This window comes from Mustela putorius, unplaced genomic scaffold, assembly GCF_011764305.1.
Source record: "Mustela putorius furo isolate JIRA1106 unplaced genomic scaffold, ASM1176430v1.1 tig00000129_pilon_pilon_pilon, whole genome shotgun sequence".
Taxonomy (NCBI): domain Eukaryota; kingdom Metazoa; phylum Chordata; class Mammalia; order Carnivora; family Mustelidae; genus Mustela; species Mustela putorius.
Window position 1 is genome coordinate 12,135,194 of NW_025421290.1, and position 27,237 is coordinate 12,162,430.

The 27,237-nt window shown below is 41.1% G+C and overlaps 1 protein-coding gene across 2 annotated transcripts in view; it reads right to left on the reverse strand.

The window, feature by feature from the left end:
• Window positions 1-6,520: 6,520 nt before the first annotated feature.
• ARMH4 (armadillo like helical domain containing 4) overlaps window positions 6,521-27,237 on the reverse strand; it is a 119,258-nt gene continuing 98,541 nt past the window's right edge. For both annotated transcript variants that reach the window (XM_045069901.1, XM_045069897.1), the window contains 3 exons: window positions 14,739-14,770; window positions 7,584-7,718; window positions 6,521-7,379 (listed from right to left, as the gene is read on the reverse strand). In XM_045069901.1, the coding sequence (XP_044925836.1) occupies window positions 7,311-7,379; window positions 7,584-7,718; window positions 14,739-14,770 (236 nt within the window). In that variant the 3' untranslated portion in view covers window positions 6,521-7,310. The remainder of the gene's footprint in view (window positions 7,380-7,583; window positions 7,719-14,738; window positions 14,771-27,237) is intronic.

The window sequence follows — 27,237 nt, forward strand, 5'->3', positions numbered from 1 at the left end:
GTCTTTGGAACCTCTCATTGAAAGTTTCACAGAATGACCACAAACTTATATACACTATGTGGAAAGTTGAAGCAGCCTACACATTTTTTGGCAGCCATGTAAGTTAATTTCTTTCAGGCTGGCTATGCTGGGATAACACAAGGTCAGCCTTCCAGAAGCCAGGACCCTAGACACCATGGTATCTGGAGAGCCTCAAAAGTGCCATGACCACGGTCAGCTTTAACCACTGTCTTTTCCCTCATCTCCACATCTAAGTAACCCCTGAGTCCTTCTCCTTCCCTGCTCTGAACACCTCTCAGAGCCATTCTCCCTCCATGCACTCCTGCAATCTTGGTCCCGGTCATATTCATCTCTCACCAGTCCCTGACTGGTGTCCCTGACTCTACTTTAACCTTGCCAACCCAGTTTTCCCATGCACTCCACCCTGGTCACACCACTTCCCAGCATGAGATCTTTCCATGCCTCCATGCCCTCAAAATAAAGTCCTAATTCCTTGATACAACCAAGCAGACTCTTTGGGATCAGCCTCGTATTTTGTACTGCGTGTGTCCCCCGTACTCCAGCCCCTCAACTCCTTAATATACCCAGCACTCCAGACATACTTAACTCCTTGACCTCTCACCCCTGACTTTTCCGTCATCTCTCACTGCTGGCTTCTTCTGCACATGAGGTTCCCTGGCTGGGGGACCCCCATTCCATTCCCCTCTTTACCTCACTAACCCTAATTCAGCCCCCTGGCTTCAGGTGCTTCTGGCTCTAGAGAAACCTTGCCAATCGTGGAAGGGTTAGATGCTCCTTTCCTGGATCCGATCCTGCCCCTGTATAAAAAGGCCCATTTATTCATCCCTCACTCGTTCATTACCTCTTTCTGGTCATGGAGGGCTCACCTTGCTTCCCCTGCTCTTAAGACACTGCCAGATACATAAAAGACATTGAGTAAATACTGGTTAAGTAAAAACCAATAACATCACAGTGCTCTTGGTTTGCCAAACATAGACTCTCTAAGCATCCTCTTTCTCCTTGACACAGACCTTTGGAGATGGAACCAGGCAATTGTAGAACCATTACAGATTTCTTTTCTTTTTTTTTTTTTAAGATTTTATTTATTTATTTGACAGACAGAGATCACAAGGAGGCAGAGAAGCAGGCAGAGGAGGAAGCAAGCTCCCTGCTGAGCAGAGAGCCAGATGCAGGGCTTGATCCCAGGACCCTGGCCAAAGGCCCAACCCACTGAGCCATCCAGGCGCCCCCATTACAGACTTCTTCTCCTTTCCCTTAACTCTTACACAAAGAAGGAAATAGGGGAAAACTGATCAGTGGAGATCTTGTACCAAAATTCCTTTTTGGAAGATAAAGGGCTTGAATCATCTGGTATCCAAACATATTTCTGTTCCTGGAAGACAACTTATATTTTCCTACATGTATATTTTAGTCTGTTTGATCATGAAGACATTGGCAACCATGTGAACTCCATGGCTATGCTGTGAGGCATAAAACTGGAGAAATGTTTCAAATGCTATTGGTCCCCCCTCCTTTATTTTGCTGCGAATTAAGAAGAAAAGATGGAGATGCATAGTACACTGCTAATAAAAGCCCCAGGGTCCTAACCCAATACCAGGTTCAGTCTTTGAAGAACCACCTCCAGGGTAAATGACCACCTCAAGGTAATAAAAGAACCCAAGTGAGCACTCCATTAGCCTTCCATTCTGCTTGTATGTACCTTGTTCCCATACCTAGAAACTCCGAGAAGGGGGCGGGGGGATATTCTCCCTATAGTTAATTCTTCTGTTTCTATTCCTTCTCAGTTCCTCTATCCTTATCGCACAAAAGGTTATACCTCTCAACAAAATCAATCTTGAACTTCAAATCTGGAGAATGCAGTCTTAGAATGAGCATGTATATGGTCTATTACAAATTATGAGTGGTCAATATTTTTATTATTGCTCCTGTTGCTTCTTGAGAAAGATCTTTGCTTTAACAAATGGAAGATTTGAGAGGGTTTTTTTTTTTTTAAACCCCAATTTTGTTTTGTGTTTTTAAGCATACTAGTACAAAGGAGCATAGGATTGGTCTCTTTGTAGGTTTGCTGCTCTTTCCTGGAGGAAATTTCTTTCTTCTTTCTTTCTTCATCTCTTCTTTCCTCTCCTTTATCCTGCATCCACATAGCAGAAATTTAAGTTAATTAATAGGGAATTAGATATATCGATTACCCAAAAGAGGGTAAAAACAATGCATTTGTATAGCTAACAGTGGCTTCCAAAGTAAATGCTGATTTTTGCCTCGGGTAGAACTTAAGCAACAGAATTATGTTTCCAGCTACGTTGATTGCCACAACTGTTCCTTAGCAGAGCAAACAGACCCCAGAAAGGTCTGCGTCTTCTGGGGGACGCTAAACATACAAATAAGGAGCTTTCATTAGGTCAGCACGATTTTTTTTTTTTTCAAATGATTTCCTATTCCTAGAGATTTATATTTAGTTATTTGAACTCTGTGTAATTAAGAGAGATATTTAACTGAGCTTAGGGTTACTTAAAGTAATGAAGCTCCTTTAGTCGAATCGATCTCGGGCTTCAACGCCCTCCCACTCGTGTCCACTCTACCTGGTATAGCACTTCCTTTGAGGGAAAGGATGAAAACAAATTTAGATTCAGGGCACCTTCCCCCATGAATGGTCTGCCTCATTTGTCTTTTTCTCCTTGATTCTCCTTTATCATTTTTCCAAGCATCAGTCCACTAGGCCTGTATCAGACCAGTAAGCCTCGTCTAGCTCATTCCAGCATTTTGTGCTGTGTTTATATCTGCATTGCATCAAGATTTTTTTCCATCTTCTTCTACTCACACTTCTTCCCTCGCAACCATACCTTCACATACCCTACAAAGCAGAGACTTCTTTCCCAACAGATTTCCCTGTAGATAGATAGATAACAAAACCTATCTTGCCAAAAGGCCACGCAGCTAAAAACTTGTACCAGACAATATACCTGACTCCCCAAAGCTGCTTTTTGGCTGCTGATAGAAACACTGATCGTTCATATCCACAGAAATCATGATGCCTGTGGATGATCTGAGACTTCTCTCTCCAAGTGTTGTGTATGATCCCAAATAAGGGGTTTCATCTGGATAGCCACATGAAGGAGGTATCTGGAGGAGTGCGGAGAGAAGCACCAGACATTCAGAATGTTCTATGTTGCTCTACCTCATTTTCTGGTATCTCTGTAATGTTTGACTTTTAGGTCTTAGGACTTTAAAAAAAAAAAAAAAGAAAAGAAAAGAAAGAATAAGCTTTGACTAGCGATGCTAAAACTACTTTAAACGTGTTCTAAGACGGTGCTTTAAAATTTCCCCCACAATACTGTTGACCTATGTGAGATGCAGGTACTTTCAGAAATGTCTCTGGAAGACTGTATCTGAGGCAGTTTATGAGCTGAAGCCAAGGCTAAAGCATTGCTAAGGGAATCTGTTTCCCTGGGATACTAATTAACTCCAAATATTGCATATAAATTAAGCCAGCAGCTACTGAAAGAAGCAACTTACAGGAGAAGAAAATCTGAATGGGTTTAAAAGAAAAGTACTGGGGCGCCTGGGTGGCTCAGTGGGTTAAAGCCTCTGCCTTCAGCTCAGGTCATGATCCCAGGGTCCTGGGATCGAGCCCCACATTGGGATCTCTGCTCAGCAGGGAGCCTGCTTCCCCTCCTCTCTCTCTGCCTGCCTCTCTGCCTGCTTGTGATCTCTGTCAAATAAATAAATAAAATCTTTAAAAAAAAATGAAAAAGAAAAGAAAAGCACTACCTTCTGATTTGAGAAAAAAGGCATCAGGGACACGGGAAGAACCCTTTTCCTTCTGACCCAGCATTCTATTTTCTTTCTAGAACCTTCTACCCTTTACTCTTTCCTTTTGTTTTCCTTTCTCCACATTGGCAGGTGTGATTTATTGGATCACTGACTAGGGAAAGGGTTTCTTCCCCAAGGGGATCTGTTCTCTCTTGTCTCTTTAATAAGGAAGCTGTTCTCTAGATAGGTGCCCTCCCGGGTCTACTCTCTAACTCTTCGGTATAAGAATCCCAAACTCCTCCCTGGAGACTCTGACTCAGTGGGTCTAGGGCAGGGCCTTGAAATCTGTGTGTTGCCCAGTTATGGCTCTTAGGAGCCAAAGTCTGGGAAACACTGCCTCCTCTTCTAAGAATAAGACACAGTCCCTGCCCCTGCACTGGGGCATGTACAGGTGTGAGGGGGTAAATACGGTTCAGAAGGGAAGTTGTTAGCCACTGAAGCCTGCAGCCTACAGCACACCTGCCAGACAGCTTTTCTTGTTTTCCTGCTAAATGGCTTAAGCTTAGTTGCTGGAATCAAGAGTTGCCTTTTTTATTTTGAATGTGCAAATAGAAGGAGATAAATCACTTATTTTAGATAAACCTACTGCTGCCTGACTTCCTACTTTTAATTGGACTACAGTATAACCACTCACTAACCAGCACCTTCTTGGGGGGGCAACACCCCTAATCTTGGGTTTTGTTTTGAACATGACGACCTTTTCTGATCCTCTCAATAACTTCAGCCAAGCTCATCCAAGGCAGGGAGGAAAACAGCCAAAATAAACACATCCATGGGACCTCCACCATCCCAGGTGTTGAAATGGGTTTGTATAGAAATCCGCTGTGATCTAAGTCATCTCCTTTTCTTCTAACAGTCACCTGTCCCAAAAAAGGACTGCACAGACATTTCTGTTGAGGCCTAAAGGCACATGCATGTTATCCCCACAGCCTTCTGGAATAAATGAAAATAGTGTCCATTATTTGTGGCTTTATCCCTCTACAGTTTGAAAGTTCAACCACTTAGGCATGATCTAGTTAAAACTATAGACTATGAGTAGCCTGAGGCATTAATAGCCACCAGCATTGCCCATCACCCATGTGTTGCTGAATGAAATGGCCTATTGTGGGTTTGCTAAAAATAGCTTGTCGAGAATACAGAAACAGTAACACCACGTCATGCCCACCTCCCCTAACCTTAGGAACATTTACAGCAAGAGGCTGCTCTAAGAAAAGGTGAACATACCCTATGCAATAGCAGAATGTCTCTGCTCATGAAATTAGAAATTACTTCTGAGTGTCATGGTTCTGAATTTCATTTTTCAAACTTGACCTTGAGCTTATTTATCAATTATTTCCATTTGATTGTACAGAAGCCTCTCATTTCTCTTGACCAATTTCACACATTTGCTTACATCTCTTAGCAAAAAAAAAAAAAAAAAAGAAAGAAAGAAATTAATTGATCAAAACATTCTTGTAAGCCAGCTATCATTCAAGAATGGATTCCAGAAAGGTTTCTCTATTAGTTCTCTAGAGATGATACTTAAATCTCTGTGGCTGCGAAGGAAATCGTGAGGTAGGAGAGGCAAGGACTCGTGTACAAGGGACGTTAGTAAGGCATCGTTCACTTAACAAAGACAGAAATTCATGTGAAATGGTCCTTGGCCAACCAACTACAGCTGACTCTTGAACAACACAGGGGTTCAGGGTGTCAAACCCCAGCACAGCTGAAAATCCACATATAAATTTTGACTCCCCAAAATCTCTACTAAGAGCCTACCATTGACCAGAAGCCTTACTGGTAACATAAACAGCCAATGAACATATACCTCATATGTAATATGTTTTATATACTGTGTTCTTATAATCAGTCAGCTAGAGAAAATAAAATGCTAAGAAAATCACAAGGAAGAGAAAACCCGTTTACAGTACTGTACTGTCTTGAAAAAAATCCACACACAAGTGGACCCGTGTAGCACAGTCCCATGCTGTTCAAAGGTCTTCTGTATTTCCTTAGAATCTTGGTTTTAAAGGACTCTGAAATGTCAGTGCTTCCTGAAAAGTATGGGGAAGGGCACTGAATTGATGATAGGGATACACGGGTTTTGAGCCCAAGAGGGTTCTTGTCCTGAATGATCCTAGGGATACTTTTGGATAATCATTTCTCTTCTCTCCTTCAGTTCTGTCTCCATTCAAATGGAAGAAAAAATATATATATATATATGTCCTACCCCATACAGTAGCTCTGAGGAATGACTGTGCAGCTCGCCTCCAATACAGTAGATCAGGTTCCAAGGGATGTGAACGAGTTCTCCATGTGTCAAGCGCTAAGGAGAGGGTTACCAGGAACCTTTAGTCTTCTATGAAATGAGCCAAGTCTTTACCTAAAAGTTCAACTCAAATATCAATATTCAAAAGATAGGGCAAGGACTTTCATTCCAAAAGAAATGTGAAATAATCTAGCATAGGCCAACATCCCCAAAAACGGGATGCCCTGAAAAAGGCTGGGACTCTGACCACTGAGGCCACATATACCACAGAACATCCATCTTCCCATTAAAGCCAACTAAGGACCAATGGTGGCTCCATCATTCCATGGCCAAGACCCCAGGAGTAGCAAAGCAAGGCTCTGAATAATTCACAATAGTGAATGGTAGACAGGAATGCTCTGAGAGCTTACCTACCTCATCTTCTTCTTGATTTCTTGCTTATTTCTTCTTGCAAAGTCAAATGATACACAAAAAGAACACCTCTTAGTGATAAACATGTAAGCATCTATTGATATGTCTGTCAGAGTCAATTACACTATCAAGAAAGCAAGTTTACATTAAGACCGAGAGTCCATTTAATGTGTTATTTCTGGTGCATTTTTTTTCCTGCCGTGAATGAGAATAAGATGGAAGATGCAAAATAATAAAACTGGAAGACCGGAGCATGGAATGCAAGATAGATACAAATTTACACATAACCCTAATGCACCGAGAGATCTTCTGGACAAGGAAGGTTTTGTTCCAACTTGCTGCTTGTTTTGATGAAAATGTACGATGTACCATGGCCCAGAAGCCTATAGCCTCCAGTGGGCCCAACGCAGTCGTCATGAGCTATTCTCTGTTAGGATTTCGATTTCAGAGTCAACGTATGCCTTGGCAGCAATAATCATTATGCTTAGTGCAGGTAAACCAAGGAAAAGGCCCTTTGGAAAAATACAAAATATTTACCTAGCAACTCCTAGTGAACCACATGTGTGCTGCATACTGATGAGTGGTAGCCTATGTTTCTGGAAAATTCACTACGGAAGAAAAACAAACACGGCTCTATACAGTAAGGCTACAACATATGCCTATGCAGCTCAGGACAAAAGAAATCTACTACTGCCCAGCAGAAAACGAGCCCGGTGGCCTGACAGCCGTGATGTGGCAGGCTGACTTTCTTCTTTTGTCCCCAAAATAAACAATAAAATAATAAGACAAGTGAATATCCCAGGGAAACTTCCCGTCTGATTCAAAACTCATCTTCAGAGCTGTCGGCTAAGAGCATGACTCGGTCTTGCATGCTGTTGAATTCTCTCTGCTGGAGAAAGAGAAACAGAAGAGCGTTAAGCCCTTTCTGCTGCAGAGCAAAACTGAAAAACAGGCCCCAGCGGCTGCTAAGGCAAACCACTGGGCGTGTCAATACCGTTCCTGCCTCATTAAGCCCCGTGTGCTTTATTAAGCAAATCAGCAAAGCAATGCATGTTCTGAAACGGCTGAGGTTTTGCTGTTGTGGTCTCCATACCTTTCTTTTATGCCTTTTGAAGCCGTTTCTCCTTCGGCGATTCATAACCTTAATGCTGTAGAGAGCTCCCAAGATGAACAGGGCACCGGCTATCCCGACCCCTACAGGAACCAGCATCCCAGACATGTAGCCAGCCTGCAGGGAAAAGGAGGCGTCCATTAGGAGGCTACATTGACCACAGCCCAGGGTTTCTCCTTTTTGCCGGATGGCAGCAGGCTTTTAATACCTGGAATTCTCCTACTTGCTTTGTCATAAAATAGCACCTGGAATAAAGGTACCTTTTAGGGAGAAAGCAAGAGAGAGAACAGTAGGACTATTTGGGGAAAGTTCAAGTATTTAGAAAAAGTACTGAAATTAATCACCCAGACCTCGTGGCACCTAGAGCTGCTTGGTTATGCACATTTGTCAACATCAGGTTTTGGTGGCAGAAGAATAATTTGTATCAAAGATGGATGAAGCAAGCTTCTGAGAATGCCAAGACTATTAAAATACTATAAATCGGAAATATCAGCCAGAGACAAACTCCAAGGGGGGCGAGGGAGGGGCCTTGACATTGGTGGACTGCCATCTCACAATCTCAGCTGCCTTACAGTAAGAAAGGGAAGAGGAAGGATGCTCGGTGTTGGGGGCACAGACAGAAAAGACAAGGAGGGGAGAGGGTATACACCTAAGGTGGGATTTATAGGAAAGGAGAAATCTGCCCAGTGGACAAGACCAAAGTTGGTGCTTGGGAGGGAATTCTGAGCATCCCCAGTCCCCAAAGTAAAGAAGGAACAGAGAAAGGTGCAAAGATCACTACCAGCAACAGTGGCACTTCCAAAAGAACCTGGAGGTGTCTGGTATCTGGTGTTGTCTCCAATGTCCCCAAGGTGTCTCTATGGATACATTGGTTCTAAGTGAGCACCATCATGTCTACACATCCCTCGGCTTAGGTGAGTAGGTCCAGATCTTCCCAAGCTCAGGGGAAGGCCATCATCCTAAAGGTGCTCCCTCCATCTTGGCCGATATGACACCTCGGGGACCACAGCATCATGTACTTACCTGGAGCCCTTTCACGGAGGAACATGACACTGGTTTGCCCTTGAAGAAGGCCTCTGCTAGAAGCCTACCCAGACAAAATACATAAAAAATTAAAATTTTTAGGTTTTAGAGGGTCATTATGCGGGGGTGGGGAGGAGCCCACGCGTCTGTTCATTTGTTTGACTATTTCTAAAATTTCTAATATAGGACAAACTATTTCAAGTACCTTTCAGAATGAGCCAAAATCTGAGAGGGACATAGAATAAAGTTTTTTTAAAAAGTGCTGAAGTGTGCAAACTGTGATGCTTTCCCAGCGTTTCCAAGAGTAAATCAGAGGATTACACGAGCCTTTCTACAATTGTAGCTCCCCCTCCGTGCATACAGCCAGCTCACTCACTGGTTCTGTTTTCCAGAGTCTTGTGTTAGGGCAGAACATGGAAATTTTTCCATTAATTTGAGAACAATAGCATTGTTCATCAGCATACTAAGTGTTTTTCTCCAAGAAACAAAGCCCAGTCACTTTTCAACAAATTAATATGCTTTGCAGAAACCTAAACTTTTTCTGAAGTTCTTCCAAATCTACTTAAGGGCTTATAAAACTGTAATTTTCCATTTGGGAAAATACTGGCCAAGGGCAAAGTCTTGGTACTCTCATAAGAGCTGTGAATATATTGCTTTAAAACCACCATTCCCAATACATGGAAACAAATGTACGTATTGAAATATGATCAACTTTAAGCCCCGTAGATTAGACTCGAAAGAGGTGTACATCAGAGGGTGATAACTTGAGCTGTCAGAAGTTTGGCTTGATCAAACTCTGTGTGGGTCTCCTTGTGCTGTGTAACTTCACCCCACACCCAAGAGCATGACTATTCCAACATGTGTCACTCTTTCTCATACTTCTTATTTACACATTTTAATTTCTAGTTTCTAGAGCTTTAATTGGGAGATGGAGAGGAGAAGTGAGTTGGGGGAAATTGGAGGGGGAGACAAACCATGAGAAACTGTGGACTCTAAGAAACAAACTGAGTTTCAGAGGGGAGGTGAGCCTGGGAGTTGGGTGAGCCTGGTGGTGAATATTGAGGAGGGCACGTATTGCATGGAGCACTGGGTGAGATGCATAAACAATGAACTATGGATTACTAAAAAAAAAATTTAATTTAATTTAATTTTTTTAATCATGCAGATTTCACCAAAATTCAATTAATCTCTCTCTCCCCTCTTTTGTCCCCTCGTGAGTGTGCGCGCGTGCTGTGTTTGAAATTATGTTAAAAAATGTGATCCAAAAAAATAAAAATAAAAGATGCAATCCAAGTAACCTCTCTTCTTCCAATATGTATATATATTTTTAAAGATTTTATTTATTTGACAGAGAGAGATCACAAGTAGGCAGAGAGGCAGGCAGAGAGAGAGAGAGGAGGAAGCAGGCTCCCTGCTGAGCAGAGAGCCCAATGCGGGACTCGATCCCAGGACCCCAAGATCATGACCTGAGCCGAAGGCAGCGGCTTAACCCACTAAGCCACCCAGGCGCCCCCTTCCAATATATTTTAACCATTCTTCTTTCAACACTAATAGAGAATAGGCTCTTCTTTTAGAATTGACCATGACTTGGAGCACCTGAGTGGCTTAATCAGTTAAGTGTCTACCTTCAGCTCAGGTCATGATCCCAGGGTCCTAGGATCAAGCCCCAAGTCGGGCTCCCAGCTCAGTGGGGAGTCTCCTTATTCCTCTACCCCTCACCTCTCCCAATTCAGGCTCATGTGCTCTCTCTCATAAATAAATTAAAATTTTTTTAAAAGAATTTCCCATGACTTGTTTCCTACACAGATGAAAACAAATAAGACCCATGAACATATTTTCTAAGTTATAAACCCTGCCTAGTGCCTCTTCTCTGGTCAGAATCACTGGACGTTCAAGTACCTGCACAGATAACAGCCTGAGAAGGACATAGCTGCGCCTGTGTATACTCTGAGTGAGAATGCATAACTTGAGTCTCATCATGAGGAAACACACAATAAACCTAAAATTAAGACTATTCTATTTTTTTAAAGGACTATATTTTTTTGAAAGTCAGTGTCATGAAAGACAAAAGATGGCTATAAAAATGTTCAAGAGTATAGGAAAATAACGAATCATGACAACTAAATGTGTTACATGACCCTAGACTAGATCCTATACTGGAGAAGAAAAATGCTTTTAGAAAGGTATTTTGAGTTTGTTGAAAAAAACTGAAATATAGATGCCAGATTTGATAAAAATTACTGTATCAATGTTAAATGCACTCAAGCTGGAAACTGTACCATATCCACTAACAGAATATTCCCAATTGTAAGAAATACACACTAAAGCGTTTGGAGTAAAAGCACCATGGAATATGCAACTTATTCTCAAATAGTTCAGAATTAAAAAAAAAAAAAAAAGGAGGCAGAGATGGGTAGACAGACCAGCAAATGATAAACAAAATGGGGTAAAATATTACAAACAAGTACATCTGGGTAAAAAGTATGGGGCATTCTTTGTACCTATTCTTATATCTTTTTTTTTAATAAAAGTGAAAATAGTTCCAAATAAAAAAGTTTTGCATTTTTAAAGTAGATTGTAAGTCAAAATATGACTAGATCTAGTTAATTTTAGTTTGTGTTAGTGTTGGGTTTTTGTTGGCTTTGTATTACATTCATGAGAAAGGTATCCTTCTCTCTTAGAATAATGTACTGGTTCAGAAACATCTGTTTTCAAGAAAAGTATAAGAAAACCTAACAATATGCTGTACTGTCTCAAGTCTGCTGAGTTAGGACAATGCCCTTACATTGCTTTGCAACAGTGGCTCTTAGACTTGAGCATCTATCAAAATTGCCAGCAAGACTTGTTGAAACAGACTGCTGGGCTCTGTTCGTAGAGTTTCTGACTCAGTAGGTATAGGGTGGGGCCCAAGAATTGCATTTCTAGCAAGTTCCCAGGTGATGCCGATGCTGCCGGTCCAGACCACACTTGAGATTCGGTGCTATGCAATATAGACTGGATCATCCTTTTTCTGGGTTATTTCCTAAAACTAGAAGAAACAGAATGATCTTGATGAAAAACAACAGGGTTGTTATGACCCAACTAAAGCTGCTATGCCTCTCAATTTTGAGAAGCATTTTAGATGTTGAAAAGACATACATACCAATAGGAAGCCAAGTCAGGATTGGCCTAACAAGCATGACTAACTTGGACTTTAAGATGGAAAGAAGAGTAATGATGGAGTGAGTACAGGGACTGACCCTCAGAGGCCAGTCACCTCTTCTTCCAGAGCAAGAACCTCCCATTTCAGCTGGGCTCAGAGTAACAATCACTGCTCCCCTGACTTCTGTGCAGCTGGCTGTGACCGTGTGATCTATTGCACTCAGATGAGAATACATTAGTGGCCGGTACAGCTTCCCAACATGCTCTTCAAGAGGGAAGCACAGCCTTCATCCCCCATGCTTTGAGAATGAGAGTGCCTTTAGCTTCCCTTTTAATAGGGAACAGGTGTCTTTGCCTTCCCATTTCCTCCATCCCCTGGCTAGAATTTGGACCTAGCTAAGCTGGAACTGCCATCCAGGACCTTTAGGTGACCTTGGGAATGAAGATGACAAACGGTAGAGCATCAAATATAAGGAGCCCGAGCCCCTGTCACAGTGTTGCTCCCCATTAATACTTGACTGCTACCTCCAGACTCATAAATGAGAGACAAACTTCTATCCTGGTTAAGCCAGTGTCATTGGGGTTCACGGTCATTCATAGCTGATCTTAATCCTCGCTTAAACCTAGCAGACAAAGAGGGAGAAACGGACTTCCTGCTGAGCAGGGAGCTGGACATGGGGCCTTGATCCCAGGACCCTGGGATCATGATCTGAGCCAAAGGCAGACGCTTAACTGAATGAAACACCCTGGCATTCCCAGAACTTTTTAGAACACTATTCTTGAGCCAAACTAACTTTGCAGAAATACCAATATTAGGTACAACTGAATAACACTAAACTGAGAAGATGTCCTGGTTGGCCAAAGAGCCAGTTAAATAAATATTTAGTTTCCAGTTCTAAGGGATTCTGTGACTTTCATTAAAGAGGCAATAGTTTTGCTCTCAAATCGTTTCTGAAGAAAATGACTAACAAGACTTTTATGGATGAGAGTCAACTAACTAGCTAGCTAAGGGGGTGGGGAGCACGAGAACAAGAAGAGGAAGATAAATATATGTACACACATACGTGTGTGTACACCTAGGAAGGCATGTCACATCTAAGTGTAGAATTTTTTAATCACATGGGAAGAGGGAATCTTGGAAAGATTATGGTGAATCCCTCCAAGAAAAAGTCAAAATATTAAGAAATAGGCATCAAATAAGACAAACACAGTTAGAATCTCTATTTTTTTAATTAAGACATACTGAAAAAAACACTCCAGAAGAGAGGGCTGGAAAATCTCAAAATAATCCAGAAAACTAAGGGTCACACATAAAATTATTTCTCTTGGTTAAAATGATAGCAAGAAGGTGCCAGGCCTTTGAGACAAGATAAGAAGGTTCTACAGAAAAAGAAAATACAGCCTTTCTATAAAGCTACACAGATTTTTTTTTAATTGTGACAAAGCTATCTATAGATACAGATAAGAAATTTTGCAATATCCAACTTCAAAACTGGAGACATGCAAAAATTTATTCTCTTAAGGGTTTTCTGGTATACTTTTTTACATAGAAGGTAGTTTCTACAGAAACAATGATATATGGGTTCCTAAATTAATCTACCAAAGCCTATTTCCTTTTCATTGCATCCTATTTTCTCCTGAAACATGACAAGAAGCACTACTAATATACGTGTGTTCAGTTCTTAACTTTTGAGCTTTATTTCCCCCCAAATCCTGCTCAGTCCATCCAGTCATACCTCCCTTAGACAACTGGACCTGTTACAGATACCAAAATGGCCTCCAATAACCCCAAAATGCTTAAAATTTTTCAACATCCTTTTAATAAGTATGACCACAGAATGAGAAAAAAATATCTATGCTAAATTTTACTGAGAAGCACAAAGACAGTAATGAGACTTAATATAATCATACAATTTTCATTGTAATTTTCATCATAATTTATTCTTTAACAATAAGCTGCAGCAAAATAAATATTAGTCATCCAAATATGGGGAGAACTGACTCCAAATAATAAAAAAGAGACTGGAATACCATCAACAGAAGTATATGTCGGGACTGGTGATTTAAAGGTAACTCAATATGTGGTAGTTGAAAAGATTTCCATTCACTAAACCCCCAGTTAAATCTGAGCTGAGTTATAGTAATGAAATCTGACACAGGCTACAGCAAGGAATTCAGAATTCCATCAATATTTTTATGAGTAATTCCAGTTTAAAACTCTAAGGTAACCAAAAAATGTAAACTTGGAGAGTATTGAAAATAAAAAGAAAGTGAAAAATAGGAACTTGGAAGGAAGTTAATATGGTCAATCACAGACATGGATGGCAGAATTAATGCGTGAGAGAAATATTTTTCTATAGTTGCCCATTCCAGGCAAGTTAGCCCTTGCCACCCAGTATGTAGTAGCACTACATAAAAGCTGGTCTAAAGAGAGTGCTCAGGCGTCCAGGTGTTTTTACTCCAAACCACCCCCACTATGGTTTAAGGATGCTCTTTCCATCCCAAACTTTTATTCTTAACTCAAGTCCATCGATTTTTGCCTTTGGGTCAGAAGAATCAACGCCTTCCAAAATCCAAGGTATTTCTTCCTCATACAGGAGGATCAGGCTTACAAGAGCCTGGCATTGTGTTATTGAGCACTGGGACAAGAAATAGCCAGAAAAATTGGGATTACACTGCTGATCCCTAGAAGAAATTCCACTTTGAAATGTCAAGGAAATTTTCCAGCTGTCGTAGTAGATTATGCCTTCATAACAAGGCTGGTGCTCCAAAGAATAAGGTATCCCTTGTGTTATATAAGAAGGACCTGAAAGGGCAGGTCTTCCTTCTTGTTGGGTACCTGGATGTAGACTTGCATCTTTGCACAGATTACCAGATCAGAATGATGAATTAAGGCTCCATTACTCTGACAATCTTTTATGACAAAGCCATGCCCTTTAAGATAAATTCAAAGAAAGAAAATACTTCTCTTACCTTGTCTTTTAGTTTTTCCATCCAGCTTCTCACTAGGGGAAATAAGAGAATAAAACGTAAATATCCATCTTTTTACTTATATTTCATTGAGTTAATTTGAGAACTTACATTTCACGATATTAAGTTAATTTGATGCACTGATTTTATTGTATGAAATACAGTGAAAGGGTCAACAGTATTAACATGACAGTAATAGTCTTGTTTTTATTCTTATTTGCTTAAAACTGCAATGGAGGGGTACCTGGGTAGCTCAGTGGGTTAAGCCACTGCCTTCAGCTCAGGTCATGATCTCAGGGTCCTGGGATCAAGTCCCACATTGGGCTCTCTGCTCAGCAGGGAGCCTGCTTCCCTCTCTCTCTCTCTCGCTCTCTCTCTCTCTGCCTGCCTCTCTGCCTACTTGTGATCTCTGTCAAATAAATAAATAAAATCTTTTTTAAAAAAATGCAATGGAAAGCACAAACATACCTTCACATCATCATTAAATGAACAGAATATTTTTATTTGTTAAACGTATTTGTATTACTACTGAAGGCTTTGGGGGGGCGGTTTGGGAAAGGAGACAGAAAATCACTTTTAAAGTATCAGCTTCATTCCCAACTCAAGCACCAGCAAATAAATAAATAAACTAATCAATTAATTTACTAATTAATTATCAAGTTCATTTCTTATCTGACATTTTCTCTTTAACGTTACTCATCTTTCCCAGTTTTTAAGCTCAGTGGGTATTCTGCACTCCAATCAACATCCCAGCAAAGTAAGTAGGACAGGGCAATGGGTGGGCCAGCACTGCTCGGCACTGGCTCCAAAGAGAAGCATTTGCATCCACAAAGGCAAAAAGAGGAATTATTTCTGAAATACATATAACTTGCAAACTGAATGATGCCATCACAATAAACCACTATAAAAATAAATCAATAAATAAAGGGAATAATCAAGTAACAGCTTAAAAAGCCACTGAAAAGGACTACATAAACCATAAAATGTTAAGTAGACCATTATTGCAACTATTTGGAAGTACATATGCCAAGAATAGAACAAATATCATTCAAAATGAAAACATGTGTGAGAAGGGCCATGGGTTTTTTTTTTTTCCTTCTTTATTCTTTCATTTAAATTTTAGTTCGTTAACATATAATGCAATATTGGTATCAGGAGTAGAATTCAATGATTCATCACTTACATCACCCTTGGCTCATCACAACAAGTGCCTTCTTGAATACCCATCACCCATCTAGCCCATCCCTCACCCACCTCCCTCCATCAAGCCTCAGTTTGTTCTGTATCAATAAGAGTCTCTTATGGTTTGGGATGCCTGGGTGGCTCAGAAACTTAAGTGTTCAACTCTTGATTTTGGCTCAGGCCATGGTCTCAGGGTCATGAGATCAAGCCCTGAGTTGTCTCCATGCTAAGCATGGAGCCTGCTTAAGATTCTCTCCTTTCCCTCTGCCCATCCCACTCTCTCACTCTAAAAAAAATAATAAAATAAAAAAAATTTTAAAAAAGAGTCTCATGGTTTGTATGGCCATATTAAGAATAGTTTGAAGTATGTAATGGGGTTCTTCATCCTTAATTGATTTTTAAAGTTATAATAATGATTCAACATTGAATAAAAATTCTATTTTGAAAAGCATGGAAAAGGAGAAAAGAAGACAAATATTATCAAAGATTAGTAACCCAACAAAAACCTTTCAAGATTTCCTTAAATTTCCTTTCCTCTCCAGCAGTTTCAACAGATAGGAAGGAAGAACACAGAGTGGCAGACTGAGAAACAGGTCCCAAAAGGAACAGACAAGGGATTGGCAGACTTTTCTTGTAAAAAGCCAAACAGTAAACATTTAAAGCTTTGAGGGCCATACAATCTCTGTCACAACTACTCAACCCTACTGTGGCAATATGAAAGCACTCAGAGACTGTACATAAATCAATGGGTTTGGGTATATTCTAATAAATGTTACTTATGGACACTGACCTTTGAATTTCATGTAATTTTCATAGCTCACAAATGCCTTTCTTTTTATTTCTTTGGACCATATCAAAATATAAAAGACATTCCTTGCTCATGGGCCATACAAAAATGGTTAGCGGGCCAGACTGGTCCATCAGTCACAAAGTGCTGACTCCCTGGCACAGACACACTTTGCCCAAGAAGTTGGTGTCTCCATTTATAGTCTGATTCTAGTAATAGAATACCTGACACGTGTGATTCCAGCCCACATGTACACATGGTTTGGCCCCTGACAGAGAAGGTTCAAATCTACCTCATCATTTGATCAACAAACCAAAAACAAACATGAAAATGAGGGAAGATTATACTCCAGGAAAAGATGGGGAAACAGACTCAGAGAAGCTAAGAGACTTGCCCACAGTTAATCAGGGAGTAAAGAGTCACTGGAATTCCAACTATCTGTTTTAACAACCTACAGGAATAAGACTTCATAACTACCCATTTATTTTGGTGATACCCCCCATTCTCCTACTCTCTCAGGCTGAAAATGTGGAACTACCTTCCTTGCACTCTTCTAGCAGCTTCAGTCCCTGGTTTCAATCTCTCATGTCAAGATCTTGGCAAAACCACTCAGCTTTGTCCTTCCTTCAACACTCCTTCTGTCTCCACTGGGATTCAGGCAAAGATGGTGGTATACAATAGGACATGATCAGTCATGGGAAGGCCAATAGAAGAAAGGGCAGAAACCTTAGAAATGAGGCTAAGGATTAGCACCTCCCAGGAGAAGTGAAGCCAACCAGTGATTTGCTGAGCAACTTTGGAGAAATTAATGGAACTCTGGAACCCTCAATTTCCTCATATGTAAAATGACCATGGTAACACCTGTCTTGCAAGATTGTTGTAAAGATTGGAAATAAGATGTGCCACATGTCTAGGACAGTACTTGGTGTGGAGATATAAGAAAACAAAAACAAGAAACCTGGCACAGGAGGAGAGAAACAAAGACAAGTAATCATGAATATTTCAACATATCTCAACTAAGCCCAAGATATAAACTGAAATTCAAGCAAGAGAATGCTTAGAGGGCGCCTGGGTGGCTCAGTGGGTTAAGCCACTGCCTTCGGCTCAGGTCATGATCTCAGGGTCCTGGGATCGAGTCCCGAATCGGGCTCTCTGCTCAGCAGGGAGCCTGCTTCCCCCTCTCTCTCTCTGCCTGCCTCTATGCTTACTTGTGATCTCTCTCTGTCAAATAAATAAATAAAATCTTTAAGAAAAAAAAAAGAGAGAATGCTTAGAACTCATTGATTCATTCAACAAATACTTATTATGCACACTGTGTTGGCCAGGCACTGTGCTCTACACTGGGGTCAGCAGAAGGTATGGGGCCTAATTCCAGTGAGGAAAGGAAGAGGCCATCAGATCTATGAGGAGTGAATAATAAGCAGCACTGCAGGCACCAAGCAAGAAAGCCAATTATTGGGCCCAAGGCAGAATGCCAGCCTGTGAAGTGAGAGGTTCAAAATCAGGAAATAGGATGGATATTATATAAAAAGTTAAACAAAATCGAGGTGAAAATGGGAAAAGGTGAGCACTTTGTGGAAGGGATAAAAAGGGCCAGATGACCACCTGTAGATGGCAGGGTAAGGGCAGCTCACAGAAGAGGCAAAGGAGGCACAGATCCAGCCAGAGTCTAAGGCACCAACAGGCGTTTGAACTATAGGAAGTTTACTGTCAGGAGAAATGATTTAGGGGCATCTGGGTGGCTCAGTTGGTTGAGCAACTGTCTTTGGTTCAGGTCATCATCCTGGAGTCCTGGGATCAAGTCCCACACTGGGCTCCCTGCTCAGTGGAGAGTCATCTCTCTCTCTCCCCCCAGCCCCACCCCTGTACTTGTTCTCTCTCTCTCTTTCTCTCTTTCTCAAGTAAATAAATAAAATATTTAAAAAGAGAGAGAGAGAAATGGTTTAGGGGTGCGTGGGTGGCTCAGTCGGTTGGGTGTTGGACTCTTAATTTCAGCTCAGGTCATGAACACAGGATCATGGACTAGAGTCCTGCATGGGGCTCCACGCTCAGTGGGGAGTCTGCTTCCTCCTTCCTCTCCCTCTTCCCCTCCCCAGCTCACATGTGTGCACACTGGCTCATCAAATAAACCTAAGAAACAAAAAAATAGAAACAGTTAAACTTACGACTTATCAAACCAGGTGTCACCAGTAAATTGTCTCTATTTTATGTTCTTAGAGTAAATTTCAGAGTCCTTCTTTGGATAATTCTCTAAGGCAATACTTTTCCACTGGGGAAGGCAACTCAGCACATCAGAACAGGATGGACATCTGCATACAGGGAGTTTGAAAAAGCACATTCAATGGGTCTGAATCTTTGGTATTAAAAACTACAAAAAAGAAAGCTGGGCAAAATCTTCTCAGTGAGTTAGATCGGTGATGTACAGAAGATAATGGGACAGCATTTGGGGAGCCTGGCTCTAGAAGGGTTGAGAAAGCACTGTTTCTCAAATTTCTTTTAAATAGGCAAGCTTGGTTGTTTTTCTCCAACAAAGATCAGGAGACCCCTGAGATTATTACACCTTGTGCTTCTCAGGCATCTGCTAGATTCTTTCACCTGCTTTTGGACACTCAGGTGCTTAGTAAATATTTCTTCTTTCTTTCAATGAATATATATTGCTTTTAAGTGAGTTCATAATTTTTGAGTAAGCTTGATTCTTTTTTCATGAGGATTCTATAAACTGTTTTCAACAAAATGTTTGAGGCAGGTCAAAATAAATTTTACACAATGATCATTTTAAAACTTCAGGAATAAAAATTGATAAAGGAATGCAAAAGGAAGACAAGAAAAAAATAAGAAAAAAAGAAAAGATTGTAAAGAGGAGAATCAGCACTGTAATTTTTCAAAAACAGAAACATCACACTGATGAGAGGGGTATGAACTGATACAACTTTTCAGAGATATGAGAAGGGATTTATAATCTATCTTAAAAGTTTTTTAAAGGTTTAATTTTTTAAAAGATTTTATTTATCCATTTGACAGACAGAGATCACAAGTAGGCACAGAGGCAGGCAGAGAGAGACGGGGAAGCAGGCTCCTCGCAGAGCATAGAACCCGATGTGGGGCTCGATCCCAGCACCCTGAGATCATGACCTGAGCCGAAGGCAGAGGCTTTAACCCACTGAGCCACCCAGTTGTCCCAAGGTTTAATGTTTTTTTAATCCAAAGTTCCAGTTGTAAGAGAAATGTATCTTCATTAAACATAGATATGCACAAAAATTTTTATTAAATGCCATTTACTGTAATGTTATTTGTAATGGAAAAGAACATGTAAATAACATCAATATCCAACCAAAGATGATTGGTTTAAATACTCAAGGGAAAACAATACCTTAGGTTACATCTACAGAGTGGTATATTGTACAAAAGTTTAAATTATTTCAAGAAAAATACTTAATATGTTAAAATGAAAAAATAGGGTATATATAACATGAGCTCAAGTTTGTGGATAAAAATGTTATGTATATAATTGGGGTAACATACTTTTAAGTGTTAACTAAATTAATAGGTTGTAAAATTATGGGTGATTTTCTTTTCTTCCCTGTATTTTTAGAATTTTCCAAAGTATTTATAATTTCTTACTGCTTTTAAAATAAAAGAACCCCAGAAAACTCTATAAACCCTTGCAAATGGATTAATGGTGGATTGCTGACAGTGAGGAACACAAGGACTTAGGACCCTTCCATTTGGATAATTCCTTAGCCCACAGCTATTGATTCATTCTAATCCCACTGATTCTGGTTTGTTTCCTTTCTTGAAATTTTATATAATGCAAGTCTAAAAGCACAGAAATATAATGAGGCCTTCTTCTAGCAAGAAGGTACAAAGAAAACAGAGCATGGATTGTTAAAAACAGGTTTTCCCTGAAGATATTTGGAAATGATAAATTTCCAATATTAAGGATTAATATCCTAAATGTACAAAGAACTTACACAACTCAACACCACAAAAACCCAAATAGTCCAATGAAAAGGAGGCAGAAGACCTGAATAGACATTTTTCCAAAAAGGACATTCAAGTGGCAAACAGATACATAAAAAGATGCTCAACATCACTCATCATCAGAGAAATGCAATGAGATATCACCTCCTACTTGTCAGAATGACTAGAATAAAAAAAAGATAAGAAATAACAAGTGTTGGCAAGGATGTGGAGAAAAAGGAACCCTTGTGCCCTGTTGGTGGGAATGTAAATTGGCATAATAACTATGGAAAACAGTATGGAGACTCCTCGAAAAACTGAAAAGAGAAATTCCATATGCTCCAGTAATTCCACTACCGGTTATTTACCCAAAGAAAACAAAAATACTAATTTGGAAAGATATATGCACCCCTATGTTTATTGCAGCATTATATACTATAGCAAGATACTGAAGCAGCCCAACCATCCACCACTGAGGAATGGATCAGGAAGATGTGGTACACACATACATAATGGAATATTACTCAGCCATAAAAAAGGATGAGTCTTGCCATTTGCAACAACATGGATGGACCTAACGGTAGTATGCTAAGTTGAAATAAGTCAGATGATAAATATTATATCAACTCACCTATCTGTAGAATCTAGAAAACAAAACAAACAATTGAACGAACAAACGGCAAAAGCAGACCTGTAAACACACAGTACAAACTGATTCTGATGGTTGCCATAAAGGAAAGGGGTGAGAGGTTGGGCAAAATAGGTGAAAGAGAGTGGGATGATACAGGCTTCCAAGCTGTGGAATAAGTAAGTCCTTGGGGTAGAAGGTATAGCATAGGGAATACAGTCAATGTTACTATAATAGTATTTGTTGTATGGTGACAGATGACCTCTTATACTTGTGGTGAGCATAGAATAATGTATAGACTTGTTAAATCACCAGATTGTACACCTGAAACGAATGTAACATTGTGAGTCAACTAGACTTCAGTTTAAAAAAATAAATAAATAAGGCAGTTTTCTCCGTCCTGCTCACTAGTGCCCTCTTATGTATAGGATCCCAGGCTGAGCAATTTGCCCTCTCCTAGTATACCCCCTAGAAAAAAGAGAAGAGGGAGAGAGTAAAGAAGAAACTGCAGATAAAATAACATTTCCATGTGTCCTATCAAATGTAAGGATGGTTGGTTTCTAATACGCCATGGCTGTAAAGTAGCCCAACTGTTTATTTAGGAGGGTATCTTTAATTTCCTTTTATTTCCAACAACAAACTTTTAGTGGCTACATTTATACCAGATGTACCCATAAATTCTCCTTCACTAAAGAGGAAAGGGATGGGAACCAGAGGAGACTCAGGATTTGTCTGGGTTAATAGTTAAGATTTGTTGGACACCTCACTAAAGTTTACAAGGTAGGTATTGTCATCCCCCATTTTACAGATAAGGAAAATGAAGCTTAAATAAAACGTCCAAAGTCACACAGCTATAAAGTGGCTGAGCCGGAATTTGAACCCAGGCCCTTATGGCTAAAGTAGATGCCTATTCAGTATGCCAGTGGGTTGCTTTGGGGTGGGGTGCGAGTGGGGGGGCTAGCATGGCCATCTCCCAGCACACACTAGGGCTATTTCTTTTCTGGAGATGAGGACATACCCAAATTGGAGTATCGCCTCTGTTAACTCTGGCTCACTCTTTCTCTATTTTCTCCTCCCGGTCTCCTCTCTCTGACTAATGTCCTGTTCCCTCTTCCTCTAGGTGTACCTCCCTCCAACTCTGTCCCTTACTCTGTGGTTTGTCTCTCTTTTCATTCCCCTTTTTCTCTTTTTTTTTCAGGCTCTGTGTGTGTATATGATTCTCTTGCTTTTTTGTATATAACCCACTGAGGAAATGTGGCTCTAGAAACCATCCTCAATCAATGAGGGCCATGACTTGGTGGGTATATTAGTCCCCAGCTGCAGCTATCATGAATTCAATGGCCTAAAATGGTCAGAAATCCAAAATCAGCCTCAATGGCTAAAGTCAAGGTGTTGGCAGGGCTGACACGTTTCCTTGCTTTTTCTAGCTTCTAGAGGCTTTCTGCAGTCCTTGGCGCATGGCCTCCCCCTCCATCTTCTTCTTTTTTTTTTTTTTAAGATTTTATTTATTTATTTGACAGACAGAGATCATACGTAGGCAGGCAGAGAGGCAGTCAGAGAGAGAGAGAGGAGGAAGCAGGCTCCCACTGAGCAGAGAGCCCAATGCGGGGCTTGATCCCAGGACCCTGAGATCATGACCTGAGCCGAAGGCAGAGGCTTTAACCCACTGAGCCACCCAGGCGCCCCTCCCCCTCCATCTTCAAAGCCAACAGCCCAACACTTCAAATCTCCTCTCTCTAAACTCTGCTTCCTTCATCATAGTTTCTTCTCTGACTCAGCCCCTCCTAATTCTCTCTTAGGAGGAGGACTCTTGTGATAATCTCCCCATTTCTAGGTCCTTAACTCAATCACATCTGCACCTTTGTAAGGCTCACATCTTACCCTTTGTAAGGCAATATATTTGCAGGTTCTGGGTTTTAGGATGTGAACATCTTGGGAGGGAGCATTAGTCTCCCTCCCAGGTAAATTCCCCAATCTCAACCCTGAGGATTGCCCCACACAGCTTCTCTGACATTCCCCAAGAGCAAGTAGCTTCAGGAATAATCCCCTCATTCACACCTGCTTTGCTGGCTCTCCAACTACCCTGCCTCGCTTCCTCACTCCCTTGCCATACTTCCTGGGGTTCCTTCCCAAAAAACTCCCTGCGCCCCAATGCAGGCTCAGGGTGTGCCTTTATGGAGAACTCAAACGAAGACACTAGTCCAGTTCTGCCACCACACAGGAAGTCCTGCCCTGTGCCCGACCAACTTCATTTATTTTGTACATGAAAACAAACTCTTAGAATGAACAGAAGTTAGGCGCAAGGAAGAAAGGCAAGCTGGCCAAGTTCAAGGCAGACGCTGTCTCCACTGATCTAAACTAATTCTAAATGAAGGGCTTCAGGCTACCCAGATTTATAAGATATACCCATTCCCTAAAGTTTGAGTGAGACGTACTTCATAGCTAGTTCCACTTAGTTCACATTTGACTTTGAAAGGGTTATACATGCCTCTTTAATAGTGAAATTTTCAATATCATAGGGTGGGAAACTTTATTTGTATGCTAATCAATGAAAAGAGAAATGTATATTCCACCTGAATAAAAAATGCAGTATCAGCACATGGTGCTTTGCTCAAAGCACATGTAACTAAAGTTCAATTAGTGTTTCTACAGTGTCAAGAAATGAACGGACAGCAGCTCTCTTTCCTCCTTGTTATTTAACCATAAGTGCCCCTTCCAGCCTAAGAAACAGCAAAGCTTTTTTTTCCAACTTACATAACACCATTAAGGATAATTAAACTTACTAAGTTTTCAATATTGTCTTCATGTTTTTCCAAAACTCTTAAGTTTTTTCAGCACCAAATTATTCTCTAATGATGCTAAATTTACCTGTTTTAAACATCACAGAGAAACTCTATCTATAATCATTTGCTCTTCACATAATTACAGAACAGAAAGATTCCAATGACTAGGATGACGTACTGCTTTGCTTGCATAGGGCTAAGTGAGCAGCAATCATGCAGCTAAGAAGCAATTAATTCTGCAGGCACCTCGCTGAGATTTAGAGAGAAGGGTATAACAAGCCCAAAGACCCTAATCTCTACTTTCAAGTAACATTAAGCATGCCCTTAGCTAACTGCAAGCTAAGGAACTTACTAGATACCTAGTGGGAGGATGCAAAGAGAATGTCTTGTAATCATCTACACGTCTTGCCAGGGTCATTTAGGAACACTAACCGTACTGATCAACTCTACACCGTATAGTTACCAGCTCCAGTGAGGAAAAGGCTATTAAGAACTTCATCCATATGGAAATCTATGATGCATAAATGAAGAAGAAAGCATCCCTCCAGGTGTGTTTTGTTGTTGTTTTTTCCCCCCAAAAGAGAAGCATGATATACAAATTGCTCAGGAAGGAAAAAACACCTGTCTATGCCCTTCCTCTACACCTGATTAAGAAGGAACAAGAAAATCACTGTGCTTTGTGCAACATTCCCTTGAAAGTTCTGCTGAGCACGGAGGCCTCTGACCTTCTACCACTGCACAGTATCAAGTCCACGCTCAGGGCACCTGCAATTCTCTCCAGCTCATTCTTACTCCTCTTAGTTCATATTTGTACTCTCCAATTTTATATGCCACTGGTGGAAAAAAATTGTTCAGCCTTCCTACGTAACTTCCAATAGAAAGCTGACTGCTTCCTGAAGTGCAGTCTCATCAGACTCCCAGAGCAAAGTCAAGTTTGTGTGTGTGCCGCTTGCCAGAGCCACTGAATCCGGAATGTCCCATCTCAGGGTAGATGTGAGGCACTGGTCACCACAGGGTCCCATCAGCCCCGACTGCAGTCCCCTATTCTACGTCTCACGGAACGTGACAGCCTACTGTAGCGTCATGACAAGGTCCCCACATACCCCTCTCCTTCATGTAAATTTTGAGACTTCCATGGATGAAAGCTACAGCTTGAATGAACAGTGAGCCAAAGAGAAGACCAGCCAGGGAAAAGCTAAAGTCTCCTACTTGCGGAGGTGCAAGCCTGGTTCTGCACCAACAGCAAGAAGCTTCCACTTTCTGAGTGTGGCGGCTCTGCCATCAGATAGAGTCGATTAGACCTGGGAACCTGAATAAGTACTAAAGTGGTTTGCAAGGCAGCTTCAAGGTTTGTTTCCGAAAGTTCCACTTACCAGTTCACAATGCGTCACTCGTCGCAATAATGGGCAAATACCAAGCAGTGCTCTCGAGAGAAATGAAGCCAAATCTTTGTTTAAGAGCACCTGAGCACCACACTTAATACACTGAAAGGCAGAGCTTTTCTTCCATCTGAATGGATTACTTAGAAAGTTGCCCTGAGCTCTTGATCCTTAGGAAAAAACCTACAGGTCTGGGCAGACTGCTCTAGGGCAGACTGCTCTAGGCCAGACAGCAGGTGAACAACCTCGGCCTCTACCTTTGCTCCCTCTAAATCCCATATGCAAACTTTGCACATGCTCCTTGGAGCAGCTGTTCCAACTATACACGGAAACTTTTTATTAAGGCAGCAGACCCAATCTCCAAGGCCTCATTCTTTAATCATTTCAGTCATACTTCTATTTGGCCAGGTTCTTGAGATTCTTTTTTTTTTTTTTTAAGATTTTATTTATTTATTTGACAGACAGAGATCACAAGTAGACAGAGAGGCAGGCAGAGAGAGAGGGAGAAGCAGGCTCCCCGCTGAGCAGAGAGCCCAATGTGGGGCTCAATCCCAGGACCCCGGGATCATGACCTGAGGCCAAGGCAGAGGCTTTAACCCACTGAGCCACCCAGGTGCCCCAGGTTCTTGAGATTCTACCCCTCCTGTCCATCACCATTACTTCCTTTCCCTCATTCTGGAACATATCCTCATGTGATCTGAGATTTTTCACGTGAACTCATTTTTCACCGGGGGTTGTTTTTCCCTAGGAATCTCGTCCACCCTGCATTGCGGAAGTGTCCCTACAGAGGGCCAGTTTCTTATTGCTTATGCCAAGGGCCTCAGGGGTTTCACCCACCCACCCGGAACAGGGTTGCACGTTAATTTCTCAGTTATAGGTTCTTGAATGAGGGAGGCAGCCCTGGGACTTCGGTGTCATTTTTCTCTCCCCCTCAGAGTCCAAGGAAAAGAGCTATGTATAGGGTATTTTTCTAGACCCCTTTTCACCAGGGAGGCACTTTTTTTCCCCCAGAATGCTTTCTTTCTTTTTTTTATTATGTTCAGTCATCCACTTTATAGTACATCATTAGTTTTTGATGTAGTGTTCAATGATTCATTAGTTGTGTATATCTAGAATGCTTTCTTATGCAAAGGCTTGAATTCCTGCACCCCGCACCAGCCCAAGGCCGCTGTCTATAGGCCCCACATCGGTGTCGAACTCCACCCCTCACCTCAACTTCTGCATGTGGTTCCCGGTTCCCCTAAGGTTCCATAGTTTCTCTGCTCGGACCTCAAGGTGCTGCCTATGGTGACAATGGCTTTCCTTTTGCTCTCAGTTGTGTATTTTAAATTCTTATTTTATTTTATGCAGACTTCCCTGTCTGATGCTGCAGGGACTGGAAATGCAGACCAACTTCTAATCAGGTGTTTTTGGTTTTTTATTTATCGAGGGAAAATTCACAAACCTAAAATCAACCATTTTAACATATACACTTCAGCACATTTAGCACGTTCACAATGTCTTACAATCGTCACCTCTACCTTGCTCCAAAATGTTTTGTATCACCCCAAAAGGAAACCCTGTACCCATTAAGCAGCCATTCTCCATTCTCTCCTCCTGCTAGCCCCTGGCAATGACTACTCTGATTTCTGTGTCTATGGATTTACCTTTTCTGGATATCTCCTATAAATGGAATCATACAATAGGCAATCTCTTGGGTCCAGCTTCTTTCACTTGGCATTATGCACTTGAGGTTAATACATGTTGTAGCATGTATACTCTAGGCTAACCAGCACATGAAAAA